At 47.0% G+C, this 14,184-nt stretch overlaps 1 protein-coding gene across 4 annotated transcripts in view; it reads right to left on the bottom strand.

Moving 5' to 3' along the window:
• The window catches only part of LOC119955465 (5-aminolevulinate synthase, erythroid-specific, mitochondrial-like), a 71,074-nt gene that overhangs the window by 27,438 nt on the left and 29,452 nt on the right, over positions 1-14,184 (bottom strand). For all 4 annotated transcript variants that reach the window (XM_038781664.1, XM_038781666.1, XM_038781668.1 and 1 more), the window contains one exon: positions 4,544-4,728. In XM_038781664.1, coding sequence (XP_038637592.1) covers positions 4,544-4,728 — 185 coding nt within the window. The remainder of the gene's footprint in view (positions 1-4,543; positions 4,729-14,184) is intronic.

The raw sequence follows: 14,184 nt of genomic DNA, 5'->3' as shown, positions 1-14,184 counted from the left end.
AGAGTGAGAGTAGAGTGACTGCTGGGTAAGCAGCAAAGATTTAAATTGTTTTCGCGGGCCCATAACAGCTGATTGTTGTTATCGTGTGGGGCGCAATGGTTGCTGGTTAAGTGATTTATTTTTACCTGTATGTAAGTTGGGCGGTTCCTAAACCCGAGACACTACACTTATAGTGTCCCCCACCCTTCCAACTCCTCTAACCGAAGGGCTTGGGCAGCAGGGTAACATGGGCAGCAGGGTAGCATGGTGGTTAGCATAAATGCTTCACAGCTCCAGGGTCCCAGGTTCGATTCCCGGCTGGGTCACTGTCTGTGTGGAGTCTGCACGTCCTCCCCCTGTGTGCGTGGGTTTCCTCCGGGTGCTCCGGTTTCCTCCCACAGTCCAAAGATGTGCGGGTTAGGTGGATTGGCCATGCTAAATTGCTCGTAGTGTCCTAATAAAAGTAAGGTTAAGGGGGGGGGGGGTTGTTGGGTTATGGGTATAGGGTGGATACGTGGATTTGAGTAGGGTGATCATGGCTCGGCACAACATTGAGGGCCGAAGGGCCTGTTCTGTGCTGTACTGTTCTATGTTCTATATCAGGTGAGCTCTTTGTTTTGTTTTTATCCGCAAGTTATCAAGGGGGGATGGCAGGGAAGGCAGTGCAATGTTCCTCCTGCAGAATGTTTGAGGTGAGGGACGCTGTCAGTGTCACTGCTGATTTCACCTGTGGGAAGTGCACCCATCTCCAGCTCCTCCGAAACCGCGTCAGGGAACTGGAGCTGGATGAACTTCGGATCATTTGGGAGGCAGAGGTAGTCATAGATCGTAGCTTCAGGGATGTAGTTACTCCGAAGAATCAAGATAGACGGGTAGGGGCTGGGAGGAAACGGCCAGTGTAGGGATCCTCTGTGGCCGTTCCCCTCAGTAACAAGTATACCGCTTTGGATACTGTTGAGGGGGGGGGGGGGGGGGGGGGGGGGGGGGGGGGCGACCTGCCAGGGGTAAGCCACAGTGAACGGATCTCCAGCACTGAGTCTGTCCCTGTGGCTCAGAAGTGAAGGAGGGTGAGCAGGAGAACAATAGTTTTTGGGGACTCGATAGTTAGAGGGACAGATAGACGGTTCTGTGGCAACGAAAGAGGCTCACGGATGGTATGTTGCCTCCTGGGTGCCAGGGTTTGTGACATCTCGGACCGTGTTTTCAGGATCCTTAAGGGGGAGGGGGAACAGTCACAAGTTGTGGTACACATCGGTACCAACGACATAGGTAAGAGAAGGGACGGGGATTGAAAACAGTAATTTAGGGATCTAGGTGGAAGCTGAGAACCAGGATAAACCATGTTGTCATCTCTGGTTTGTTGCCAGTGCTACGTGCTACCGAGTTGAGGAACAGGGAGAGAGTGCAGATAAACACGTGGCTGCAGGGATGGTGTAGGAGGGAGGGTTTCAGTTACGTGGATAATTGGAGCACATTCTGGGGAAGGTGGGACCTGTACAGACAGGACGGTTTGCATCTGAACCAGAGGGGCACCAATATCCTGGGAGGGAAATTTGCTACGGCTCTTCGGGGGGAGTTTAAACTAATTTGTCAGGGGGATGGGAAAACGAGCTGTAGTCCAGAAGCCAGTGTTGAGAGTTGTGAGGTCCTGAGGAGGGTATCAAGGTCGCAGGAATGTACCGGCAGACAGGAAGGTGGGTTGAAGTGTGTCTATTTCAATGCAAGGAGCAGCCGGAATAAGGTAGGTGAACTTGGAGCGTGGATTGGTGCCTGGCACTACGATGTTGTGGGCATGACGGAGACATGGTTAGAACGGGGACAGAAATGGTTGTTGGACGTTCCGGGGCATAGATGTTTCAGTAAGAGTAGGGAAGGTGGTAAAAGAGGTGGAGGAGTAGCATTGTTAATCAAGGATAGTTTAACGGCTGCAGAAAGGCAGTTCGAGGGGGATCTGCCCTCTGAGGTAATGTGGGCTGAAGTTAGAAACAGGAAAGGAGCGGTCACATTGTTCAGAGTTTTCTATAGGCCCCCAAATAGTAATCGAGATGTGGAGGAAGAAATTGCAAAACAGATTATGGATAGGTGTGGAGGTCTCTGGGTAGTTGCCATGGTTGACTTTACAAATATTGATTGGAACCTCTACAGGTCAAACAGTTCGGATGGGGCAGTTTTTGTACAGTGTGTTCAGGACGGTTTCCTGACACAATATGTGGATAGGCCGACAAGAGGTGGGGCACATTGGATTTGGTACTGGGTAATGAACCGGGCCAAGTGTTAGATTTGTTTGTTTGATAGCACTTTGGAGATAGTGCCCAGAATTTGGTGTCTTTCACTATTGCAGTGGACAGGGATAGGGCCATACGGCAGGGCAAGGTTTATAATTGGGGGAGGGGTAATTATGATGTGATTAGGAGGAATTAGGGAGAATAAGATGGGAACAGAAACTGTCAGGGAAAGGCACAAATGAAAAGTGGAGCTTGTTCAAGGAATAAATACTGCGGGTCCTTGATTGGCATGTCCCTGTCAGGCAGGGAGGAAATGGCCGTGTGAGGGAACCATGGTTCACAAAAGAGGTTGAATGTCTTGTCAAGAGGAAAAAGGAAGCGTTTATAAGGATGATAAAACAAGGTTCAGTTGGGTCGCTTTAGGGTTACAAGGTAGCAAGGAATGAGCTTCAAGAAAAGGGCTTAGGAGTGCTAGGAGGGATCATGAGAAGTCCTTGGCGGGTCGGATCAAGGAAAACCCCAAAGCTTTTTACTCTTATGTGAGAAATAAAAGAATGACCAGGGTGAGGGTAGGGCCGGTCAAGGAAAGTAGTGGGAACTTGTGCATGGAGTCAGAAGAGATAGGAGAGGCGTTGAATGAATACTTTCCTTCAGTGTGCACCAAGGAGAGGGGCCATGTTTGAGGATGAGAGTGTGATACAGGTGGCTAGGCTGGAGGAGGTAGATGTTCTGAGGGAGGATGTATTAGCAATTTTTGGAAAAACTTTAGGGTCGACAAGTCCCCTAGGCCAGATGGCATATATCCTAGGATTCTTTGGGAGGCAAGGGATGAAATTGCAGAGCCTTTGGCTTTGATCTTTGGGTCCTCACTGTCCACGGGGATAGTGCCAGAGGACTGGAGAGTGGTGAATGTTGTTGCTCTGTTCAAGCAAGGGAATAGGAATGACCCTGGTGATTATAGCCGGAAAAGATCCTGAAGGATAGGATTTATGACCATTTGGAAAGATGCAGCTTAATCCGGGATAGTCAACATGGATTCGTGAAGAGTAAGTCTTGCCTCACACATTTGACTGAAGGAGGCAACTAAGTATGTAGATGAAGGTAGAGCAGTTGATGTGTATACATGGATTTTAGTAAGGCGTTTGATAAGGTTCCCCATGGTCGGCTCATGAAGAAAGTAAGGAGGTGTGGGATAGAGGGAAATTTGGCCAATTGGATCAGTAACTGGCTATCACATAGAAGGTGGTGGTGGATGGAAAATTTTCAGACTGGAGACCAGTTACCAGCGGTGGACCACGGGGATCACGGGGATCAGTGCTGGGTCCTCTGCTATTTGTGATTTTTATTAATGACTTGGAGGAGGGGACTGAAGGGTGGGTCAGTAAATTTGCTGATTGGTGGAGTAGTGGATGAGGTGGAGGGCTGTTGTAGGCTGCAAAGAGACATTGATAGGATGTAGAGCTGGGCCGAAAAGGCAGATGTAGTTTAACCCTGATAAGTGCGAGGTGGTTCATCTTGGTAGGAATAATTTGAATGCGGATTACAGAGTCAACTGCAGGGTTCTGAGGAATGTGGAGGAACAGAGAGATCTTGGGGTTCATGTTCACAGATCTCTGAAGGTTGCCACTGAAGTGGTAGAGCCATGAAGAAAGCCTATAGTGTGTTAGCGTTTATTAACAGGGGGCTTGAGTTCAAGAGCCCTGCGGTTATGCTGCAGCTGTACATGACCCTGGTGAGACCACATTAGGAGTATTGTGTGCAGTTCTGGTCACCTCACTATAGGAAGGATGTGGAAGCATTGGAAAGGGTGTAAAGGAGATTTACCAGGATGCTGCCTGGTTTGGAGGATAGGTCATATGAGGAAAGGTTGAGGGAGCTAGGGTTTTTCTCTTTGGAGGGGAGGAAGATGAGAGGCAACTTAATAGAGGTTTATAAGATGATGAGGGGGATAGGTAGAATTGACATTCGGAGACTATTTCTTTCAGCGGATGTAGCTGTTACAAGGGGGCATAACTATAAGGTTCGGGGTGGGAGATATAGAAGGGATGTCCCAGGTAGGTTCTTTACTCAGAGAGTGGTTAGGGTGTGGAATGGACTGCCTGCTGTGATATTGGAGTCGGACACTTTAGGAATTTTCAAGTGGTTATTGGATAGGCACATGGAGCACACCAGAATGACAGGGAGTGGGATAGCTTGATCTTGGTTTCGGACAATGCACATTATGGAGGGCCGAAGGGCCTGTTCTGTGCTGTACTGTTCTATGTTCTATCTCTCTCTCCCACACCTAGATCCTTTCCTCACCAAGTAATGGTTAATTTTCTGTGATCTCTATCCTATACCTGGGAGCAGTTTGGCAAGAGTGAAGAGAGTTGAGTCATTCGCCACGTAACAGGATGTGAAGAGGAGTGCCGCGTCCTTTTGGTGGAGGCTAGCCAACTCCGATTCCAGATCCACGTGGAATTTGCTGGTTCCGGAGATGTTCCGCGTCCCGCCAGCTCCTGCACCGTACTCTTGCACTGTTTCCCTGCAGACAACAGAGTGAGTCATGTTAACATGGCATGAAGAAGCTGCATTTCAATGTGGCTGTCTCATGCGCTTAACTTCTTTGCAACCAATGAAGCAGAGTCGCTGTTACAGAGCAAATGGTAAAGGCAACATCACGGCAAGATGAGCAGCTCGTTTGACATAATTGGCTGAGAGGGAGATGGTGGTGCCACAACAGGTCCACCATCCCCACCCCCACTCTTCCTGTAATCAGCTAGCTATTTTCACATTTCTGCTGTGTCAGCTGATTTTCCATGGTTTTCCAGGAGCAAGAACATAATTCTGGTAAATACTATTTGAGGCTGGAGGGGGGACACTTGAAATGAGGCTGTAGGCATAAGAACTTTAGAAGTTGGAGGTGGCCAATCACCCTCTCTAGCCTGTTCTATTCTGCTATCCAATACAACCAAGGCTGAAATTCTACCTCAAATGTACCTTCCTCTACTATTCCTGTATTCCGCAGTATCTAAAAATGTATCAATTCCTGTCTTAAACATACAAAATGACTCTGAATCCAGAGATCCATATTTCTCCTCACCCTGGTCCCCTGAATTCTGAGACTAAGACCTCCCTCACCTTGGACTTGCTAAATTTGTGTACACAACCTCTTTAAGAATGATCTATATTTCAGTCTAATTGATTCACCTTCTGAGTTATGCAATTGGTTTATGTGCTTTATATCCATTCAACCCACCAAGCCTATGTTGGTGTTGATGCTCTCCAAACCCCCTCCATCATATTTTCCATCTAGCTCTCCATCAGCTGAACTCTGAACTCCCTTCTCCGATGTTGCTTTAGTCTTCCCGGAAATAAATCTACTGTTGGCTCCATAGCTCATCTTGGCAATGAGTTTCAAATTCTCTCGGTAAAGGCTTCACAATTCCCTATTTGAATTCTTGGTGACTATTTTACACAGATAATTTCTGGTTGTGATCTATTTACAAGTGGAAAATGTGCTTTGCCATTTACTCTTTCAAAACTTTTCATTGTTTACAGACCTTTCTCTTAGATCGCCCCTCAGCCATCTTAAAGACCCTACCTCTTCATCTGATTGATATGACCCCACAGTCCTAGTCTCAATCTTGTAAATCGTTCCTCTCCAGTCTGTATCTCATAATATGGTGATCACACTTGTACGCGCATTCCAGGTGTAGTTTTAACAAATATTTGTTGTTCAAGTTTGCCAAACATTCTTTAGTTTTCAATTCTATTTCTCTGAAAATGAACCCTCATGTTCGACTACCTTTTAGTGATCATCTTGTTGATGCATGTCACTTTTCGTATCTTTGTACTCGCAGATCCCTTAGATTCTCTGCCCTATGTTTAGATTGTTATAATTTCTCTGTGTAGTGTGACCTTCTCATTTTTTCTTGCGATAATACAACAGTTCACATTTATCTGCGTTGCAAGTTATTGGCCAAGTTCACAAGTTTATTTGTTTGTTGCACTCCACAGTGTTGACTGTCCTCTGTGTAAATTCAGATATTTTCTTTTGATTCAAATGTATAAATTGTCAATGTAAATTGTGAATAATAGTGGCCCCAGCACTGAAACTGATAAAGCAGCACTTTGCACCTTCTGACACTGAATAGCTCCATGTCGCATCCCCTCCACCCACACACACACACACACACACACACACACATCACTCCCCTCCCCCAAACATCACGTTTCATATTTATCTGCGTTGCAAGTTATTTCACGATTTAGCAGGTTTGTCAGATAATTTGTTGCACTCCTCCACAGTGTTGACCATTTCCTGCAATTTGGCGTAATGTGTAAATTCAGACATTTTCTTTTGATTCCAATGTATAAATCGTGGTTTTAATTTGTGAATAACCGTGGTCCCAGCACTGATTCTGGAAAAGAACCACTTTGTACTTTCTGGCACTCTGTGAGATTCACTGTTGAAACTGCAGAGCACCCGGGGGCATAGAACATAGAACATTACAGCGCAGTACGGGCCCTTCGGCCCTCGATGTTGCGCCGACCCGTGAAACAATCTGAAGCCTATCTAACCTACACTATTCCATTTTCATCCATATGTCTATCCAGTGACCACTTAAATGCCCTTAAATTTGGCGAGTCTACTACTGTTGCAGGCAGGGCGTTCCACACCCCTACTACTACTCTCTGAGTAAAGAAACTGCCTCTGACATCTGTCCTATATCTACCACCCCTCCATTTAAAGCAATGTCCCCTCGTGTTGGTCATCACCATCCAAGGAAAAAGACTTTCACTGTCCACCCTATCTAACCCTCTGACTATCTTATGTCTCTATTAAGTCACTTCTCAGCCTTCTCCTCTCTAATGAAAACAACCTCAAGTCCCTGAGCCTTTCCTCGTAAGACCTTCCCTCCATACCAGGCAACATCCTAGTAAATCTCCTCTGAACCCTTTCCAAAGATTCCACATCCTTCCTATAATGTGGTGACCAGAACTGCACGCAGTACTCCAGGTGCGGCCGCACCAGAGTTTTGTACAGCTGCAGCATGACCTCGGAGCTCCGAAAATCAATCCACCTACTGATGAAGGCTAGCACACCATATGCCTTCTGAACAGCCCTATTAACCTGGGTGGCAACTTTCAGAGATTTATGTACCTGGATGCTGAGATCTCTCTGTTCATCTACACTACCAAGAATCTTGCCATTAGCCGAGTACTCTGCATTCCTGTTACTCCTTCGAAAGTGAACCACCTCACACTTTTCCGCATTAAACTCCATCTGCCACCTCTCAGCCCAGCTCTGCAGCTTATCTATGTCCCTCTGTAACCTATAACATCCTTCAGCACTATCCACCGACCTTTGTGTCATCTGCAAATTTACTAACCCATCCTTCTACACTGCTCTGCAGCAGAGGGCAGCAGAGCAGAGCTTCTGATTGGCTGTTCCGGGGAGATTTGCATACGTGCAGTGCGGTCAGCGTAAGTTGAAGGTGTACCTGCACAAGTGACCAAAGGAGTTTGACGGAAGGAAAGCATCCAGCAGAGGGCAGCAGAGCAGAGCTTCTGATTGGCTGTTCTGGGGAGATTTGCATACGTGCAGTGCGGTCAGCGCAAGTTGAAGGTGTACCTGCACAAGTGACCCGAGGAGTTCGACGGAAGGCAAGCATCCAGCAGAGGGCAGCAGAGCAGAGCTTCTGATTGGCTGTTCCGGGGAGATTTGCATACGTGCAGTGCGGTCAGCGTAAGTTGAAGGTGGTTTGTGAAGGGGCTGTTCTCGAGTGACAGCTTTACCCGAAACACTACTTACGTAGTGTCTCCCACCCTTCCTCCTCCTCTAACCAAAAAAAAGTTCTGTCCATTGGATTGCTAAACTAACAAGTTTTTTTTTTTAGTTTTCAGTAGTTGGGAAGTTAGTTCAGTGGGAATGGAGGCTAGGGCAGTTGAATGTTCCTCCTGCAGAATGTGGGAGGAAAGGGTCACCTCTAGTGTCCCTGCTGACTACATCTGCGTGAAGTGCACCCAACTCCAGCTCCTCGAGAACCGCGTTAGGGACCTGGAGCTGGATGAACTTCGGATCATTCGGGAGGCGGAGGAGGTTATTGAGAGGAGTTAGAGGGAGGTAGTCACACCTCGGGTAAAAGAAGAAGGTAGATGGGTTACCGTCAGGGGAGGGAGAGGGAACCGGCAGGCAGTGCAGGGATCCCCTGTGGTCGTTCCCCTCTATAACAAGTATACCGTTTTGGATACTGTTGCGGGGGACGACTTACCAGGGGTAAGCAATAGGGCACAGGTCTCTGGCACAGTCTGTCCCTGTTGCTCAGAAGGGAAGGGAGAAGAGGAACAGAGCACTTGTCATTGGGGACTCCATAGTTAGAGGAACAAACAGGAGGTTCTGTGGGAACGAACGAGACCCACGGTTGGTGTGTTGCCTCCCAGGTGCCAGGGTTCGTGATGTCTCAGATCGTGTTTTTGAGATCCTTAAGGGGGAGGGGGAGCAGCCCCAAGTCGTGGTCCACATAGGTACCAACAACATAGGTAGGAAGAGAGATGGGGATTTGAGACAGAAATTCAGGGAGCTAGGGTGGAAGCTGAGAGCTAGAACAAACAGAGTTTTTATCTCTGGGTTGTTACCCGTGCCACGTGCAAGCGAAGTGAGAAATAAGGAGAGAGAGGAGTTGAACATGTGGCTACAGGGATGGTGCAGGAGGGAGGGTTTTGGTTTCCTGGATAATTGGGGCTCATTCTGGGGCAGGTGGGACCTCTACAAACAGGATGGTCTTCACCTGAACCAGAGGGGTACCAATATCCTGGGGGGGAGATTTGCTAGTGCTCTTCGGGGGGGTTTAAACTAATTCAGCAGGGGGATGGGAACCTAAATTGTAGTCCCAGTGTACAGGATGTTGAGAGTACTGAGGTCAGGGATAGGGTTAAAAGTTCGAAAGAGGGCACCGGCAAGCAAGACGCTGGTTTGAAGTGTGTCTACTTCAACGCCAGGGGCATCCGGAATAAGGTGGGTGAGCTTGCAGCATGGGTTGGTACCTGGGATCTCGATGTTGTGGCGATTTCGGAGACATGGGTAGAGCAGGGACAGGAATGGTTGTTGCAGGTTCCAGGATTTAGATGTTTCTGTAAGAACAGAGAAGATGGTAAAAGAGGGGGGGGGGGGGGGGGGGGGGTGTGGCTTTGTTAATCAAGGAAAGTATTACTTCAGTAGAAAGGACGTTTGAGGATTCGTCTACTGAGGTAGTATGGGCCGAGGTTAGGAACAGGAGAGGAGAGGTCACCCTGTTGGGAGTTGTCTATAGACCTCCGAATAGTTCCAGAGATGTAGAGGAAAGGATTGCAAACATGATTCTCGACAGGAGCGAGAGTAACAGGGTAGTTGTTATGGGGGACTTTAACTTTCCAAATATTGACTGGAAATACTATAGTTCGAGTACTATAGATGGGTCAGTTTTTGTACAGTGTGTGCAGGAGGGTTTTCTGACACACTATGTAGACAGGCCAACAAGGGGCGAGGCCACATTGGATTTGGTACTGGGTAATGAACCCGGCCAGGTGTTAGATTTAGATGTAGGTGAGCACTTTGGTGATAGTGATCACAACTCGGTTATGTTTACTTTAGCAATGGGCAGGGATAGGTATATACCGCAAGGCAAGAATTATAGCTTGGGGAAAGGCAATTATGATGCTATTCGGCAAGATTTAGGATGTATAGGATGGGGAAGGAAACTGCAGGGGATGGGTACAATCGAAATGTGGAGCTTTTTCAAGGAACAGCTACTGCGTGTCCTTGATATGTATGTACCTGTCAGGCCGGGAGGAAGTTGTCGAGCAAGGGAACCGTGGTTTACTAAGGAAGTTGAAGCACTTGTCAAGAGGAAGAAGAAGGCTTATGTTAGGATGAAACATGAAGGCTCAGTTAGGGCACTTGAGAGTTACAAGTTAGCCAGGGAATGACCTAAAGGGAGAGTTAAGAAGAGCGAGGAGAGGACACGAAAAGTCGTTGGCGGATAGGATCAAGGAAAACCCTAAGGCTTTCTATAGGTATATCAAGAACAAAAGAATGACTAGAGTAAGATTAGGGCCAATCAAGTATAGTAGGGGAAAGTTGTGTGTGGAATCAGAGGAGATAGGGGAAGCGTTAAATGGATATTTTTCGTCAGTGTTTACACTGGAGAAAGACAATGTTGTCGAGGAGAATACTCAGGTTCAGTCGACCAGGCTAGATGGAATTGGGGTTCAAAAGGAGGAGGTGTTAGCAATTTTGGAAAATGTCAAAATAGATAAGTCCCCTGGGCCAGATGGGATTTATCCTAGGATTCTCTGGGAAGCCAGGGTGGGGATTGCAGAGCCTTTGTCCTTGATCTTTATGTCGTCTTTGTCGACAGGAATAGTGCCGGAAGACTGGAGGATAGCAAATGTTGTCCCCTTGTTCAAGAAGGGGAGTAGAGACAACCCTGGTAATTATAGACCTGTAAGCCTTACTTCGGTTGTGGGTAAAATGTTGGAAAAGGTTATAAGAGATAGGGTTTATGATCATCTTGAAAAGAACAAGTTGATTAGCGATAGTCAACACGGTTTTGTGAAGGGCAGGTCATGCCTCACAAACCTTATTGAGTTTTTTGAGAAGGTGACCAAACAGGTGGATGAGGGTAAAGCGGTTGATGTGGTGTATATGGATTTCAGTAAGGCGTTTGAAAAGGTTCCCCACGGTAGGCTATTGCAGAAAATAAGGAAGTATGGGATTGAAGGTGATTTAGCGGTTTGGATCAGTAATTGGCTAGCTGAAAGAAGACAGAGGGTGGTGGTTGATGGCAAATGTTCAACCTGGAGTTCAGTTACTAGTGGTGTACCGCAAGGATCTGTTTTGGGGCCACTGCTGTTTGTCATTTTTATAAATGACCTGGAAGAGGGTGTAGAAGGATGGGTTAGTAAATTTGCAGATGACACGAAGGTCAGTGGAGTTGTGGATAGTGCTGAAGGATGTTATAGATTACAAAGGGACATAGATAAGCTGCAGAGCTGGGCTGAGAGGTGGCAGATGGAGTTTAATTGGGAAAAGTGTGAGGTGGTTCACTTTGGAAGGCATAACAGGAATGCAGAGTACTGGGCTAATGGCAAGATTCTTGGTAGTGTAGATGAACAGAGAGATCTCGGCATCCATGTATATAAATCCCTGAAAATTGCCACCCAGGTTAATAGGGCTGTTAAGAAGGCATATGGTGTGCTAGCCTTTATCAGCAGGGGGATTGAGTTTCGGAGCCACAAGGTCATGCTGCAGCTGTATATAACTCTGGTGCGGCCGCACCTGGAGTACTGTGTGCAGTTCTGGTCACCACATTATAGGAAGGATGTGGAAGCTTTGGAAAAGGTTCAGAGGAGATTTACTAGGATGTTGCCTGGTATGGAGGGAAGGTCTTACGAGGAAAGGCTCAGGGACTTGAAGTTATTTTCGTTAGAGAGGAGAAGGCTGAGAGGTGATTTAATAGAGACATATAAGATAGTCAGAGGGTTAGATAGGGTGGACAGTGAGAGTCTTTTTCCTTGGATGGTGATGACCAACACGAGGGGACATAGCTTTAAATTGAGGGGTGGTAGATATAGGACAGATGTCAGAGGCAGTTTCTTTACTCAGAGAGTAGTAGTAGGGGTGTGGAAAGCCCTGCCTGCAACAGTAGTAGACTCGCCAACTTTAAGGGCATTTAAGTGGTCACTGGATAGACATATGAATGAAAATGGAATAGTGTAGGTCAGATAGGCTTCAGATGGTTTCACAGGTCGGCGCAACATCGAGGGCCGAAGGGCCCGTACTGCGCTGTAACGTTCTATGTTCTATGTTCTTCCAGGTCATTTATAAAAATGACAAACAGCAGTGGCCCCAAAACAGATCCTTGCGGTGCACCACTAGTAACTGAACTCCAGGATGAACATTTGCCATCAACCACCACCCTCTGTCTTCTTTCAGCTAGCCAATTACTGATCCAAACCGCTAAATCACCTTCAATCCCATACTTCCGTATTTTCTGCAATAGCCTACCGTCGGGAACCTTATCAAACGCCTTACTGAAATCCATATACACCACATCAACCGCTTTACCCTCATCCACCTGTTTGGTCACCTTCTCAAAAAACTCAATAAGGTTTGTGAGGCATGACCTACCCTTCACAAAACCGTGTTGAGTATCGCTAATCAACTTGTTCTTTTCAAGATGATTATAAACCCTATCTCTTATAACCTTTTCCAACATTTTACCCACAACCGAAGTAAGGCTCACAGGTCTATAATTACCAGGGTTGTCTCTAGTCCCCTTCTTGAACAAGGGGACAACATTTGCTATCCTCCAGTCTTCCGGCACTATTCCTGTTGACAAAGACGACATAAAGATCAAGGACAAAGGCTCTGCAATCTCCTCCCTGGCTTCCCAGAGAATCCTAGGATAAATCCCATCTGGCCCAGGGGACTTATCTATTTTTACACTTTCCAAAATTGTTAACACCTCCTCCTTGTGAACCTCAATCCAATCTAGCCTGGTCGACTGTACCTGAGTATTCTCCTCGACAACATTGTCTTTCTCCAGTGTAAACACTGACGAAAAATATCCATTTAACGCTTCCCCTATCTCCTCTGATTCCACACACAACTTTCCCCTACTATACTTGATTGGCCCTAATCTTACTCTAGTCATTCTTTTGTTCCTGATATACCTATAGAAAGCCTTCGGGTTTTCCTTGATCCTATCCGCCAATGACTTTTCGTGTCCTCTCCTCGCTCTTAACTCTCCCTTTAGGTCCTTCCTGGCTAACTTGTAACTCTCAAGTGCCCTAACGGAGCCTTCATGTCTCATCCTAACATAAGCCGCCTTCTTCCTCTTGACAAGTGCTTCAACTTCCTTAGTAAACCACGGTTCCCTTGCTCAACAACTTCCTCCCTGCCTGTCAGGTACATACTTATCAAGGACACGCAGTAGCTGTTCCTTAAAAAAGCTCCACATTTCAATTGTACCCATCCCCTGCAGTTTCCTTCCCCATCCTATACATCCCTAAATCTTGCCGAATAGCATCATAATTGCCTTTCCCCAAGCTATAATTCTTGCCTTGCGGTATATACCTATCCCTACCCATCGCTAAAGTAAACATAACCGAATTGTGATCACTATCACCAAAGTGCTCACCTACATCTAAATCTAACACCTGGCCGGGTTCATTACCCAGTACCAAATCCAACGTGGCATCGCCCCTTGTTGGCCTGTCTACATACTGTCAGAAAACCCTCCTGCACACACTGCACAAAAACTGACCCATCTATAGTACTCGAACTATAGTATTTCCAGTCAATATTTGGAAAGTTAAAGTCCCCCATAACAACTACCCTGTTACTCTCGCTCCTGTCGAGAATCATGTTTGCAATCCTTTCCTCTACATCTCTGGAACTATTCGGAGGTCTATAGACAACTCCCAACAGGGTGACCTCTCCTCTCCTGTTCCTAACCTCGGCCCATACTACCTCAGTAGACGGGTCCTCAAAAGTCCTTTCTGCCGCCGTAATACTTTCCTTGATTAACAATGCCACACCCCCCCCTCTTTTACCATCTTCTCTGTTCTTACAGAAACATCTAAATCCTGGAACCTGCAACAACCATTCCTGTCCCTGCTCTACCCATGTCTCCGAAATCGCCACAACATCGAGATCCCAGGTACCAACCCATGCTGCAAGCTCACCCACCTTATTCCGGATGCTACTGGCGTTGAAGTAGACACACTTCAAACCAGCATCTTGCTTGCCGGTGCCCTCTTTCGAACTTTTAACCCTATCCCTGACCTCGCTGCTCTCAACATCCTGTACACTGGGACTGCAATTTAGGTTCCCATCCCCCTGCTGAATTAGTTTAAATCCCCCCGAAGAGCACTAGCATATCTCTTTCCCCCCCCCCCCCCCCCCGGATATTAGTACCTCTCCGGTGCAGGTGAAGACCATCCTGTTTGTAGA

Source organism: Scyliorhinus canicula, chromosome 21, assembly GCF_902713615.1.
Source record: "Scyliorhinus canicula chromosome 21, sScyCan1.1, whole genome shotgun sequence".
Taxonomy (NCBI): domain Eukaryota; kingdom Metazoa; phylum Chordata; class Chondrichthyes; order Carcharhiniformes; family Scyliorhinidae; genus Scyliorhinus; species Scyliorhinus canicula.
This window is presented reverse-complemented; position numbering and strand designations above follow the sequence as displayed.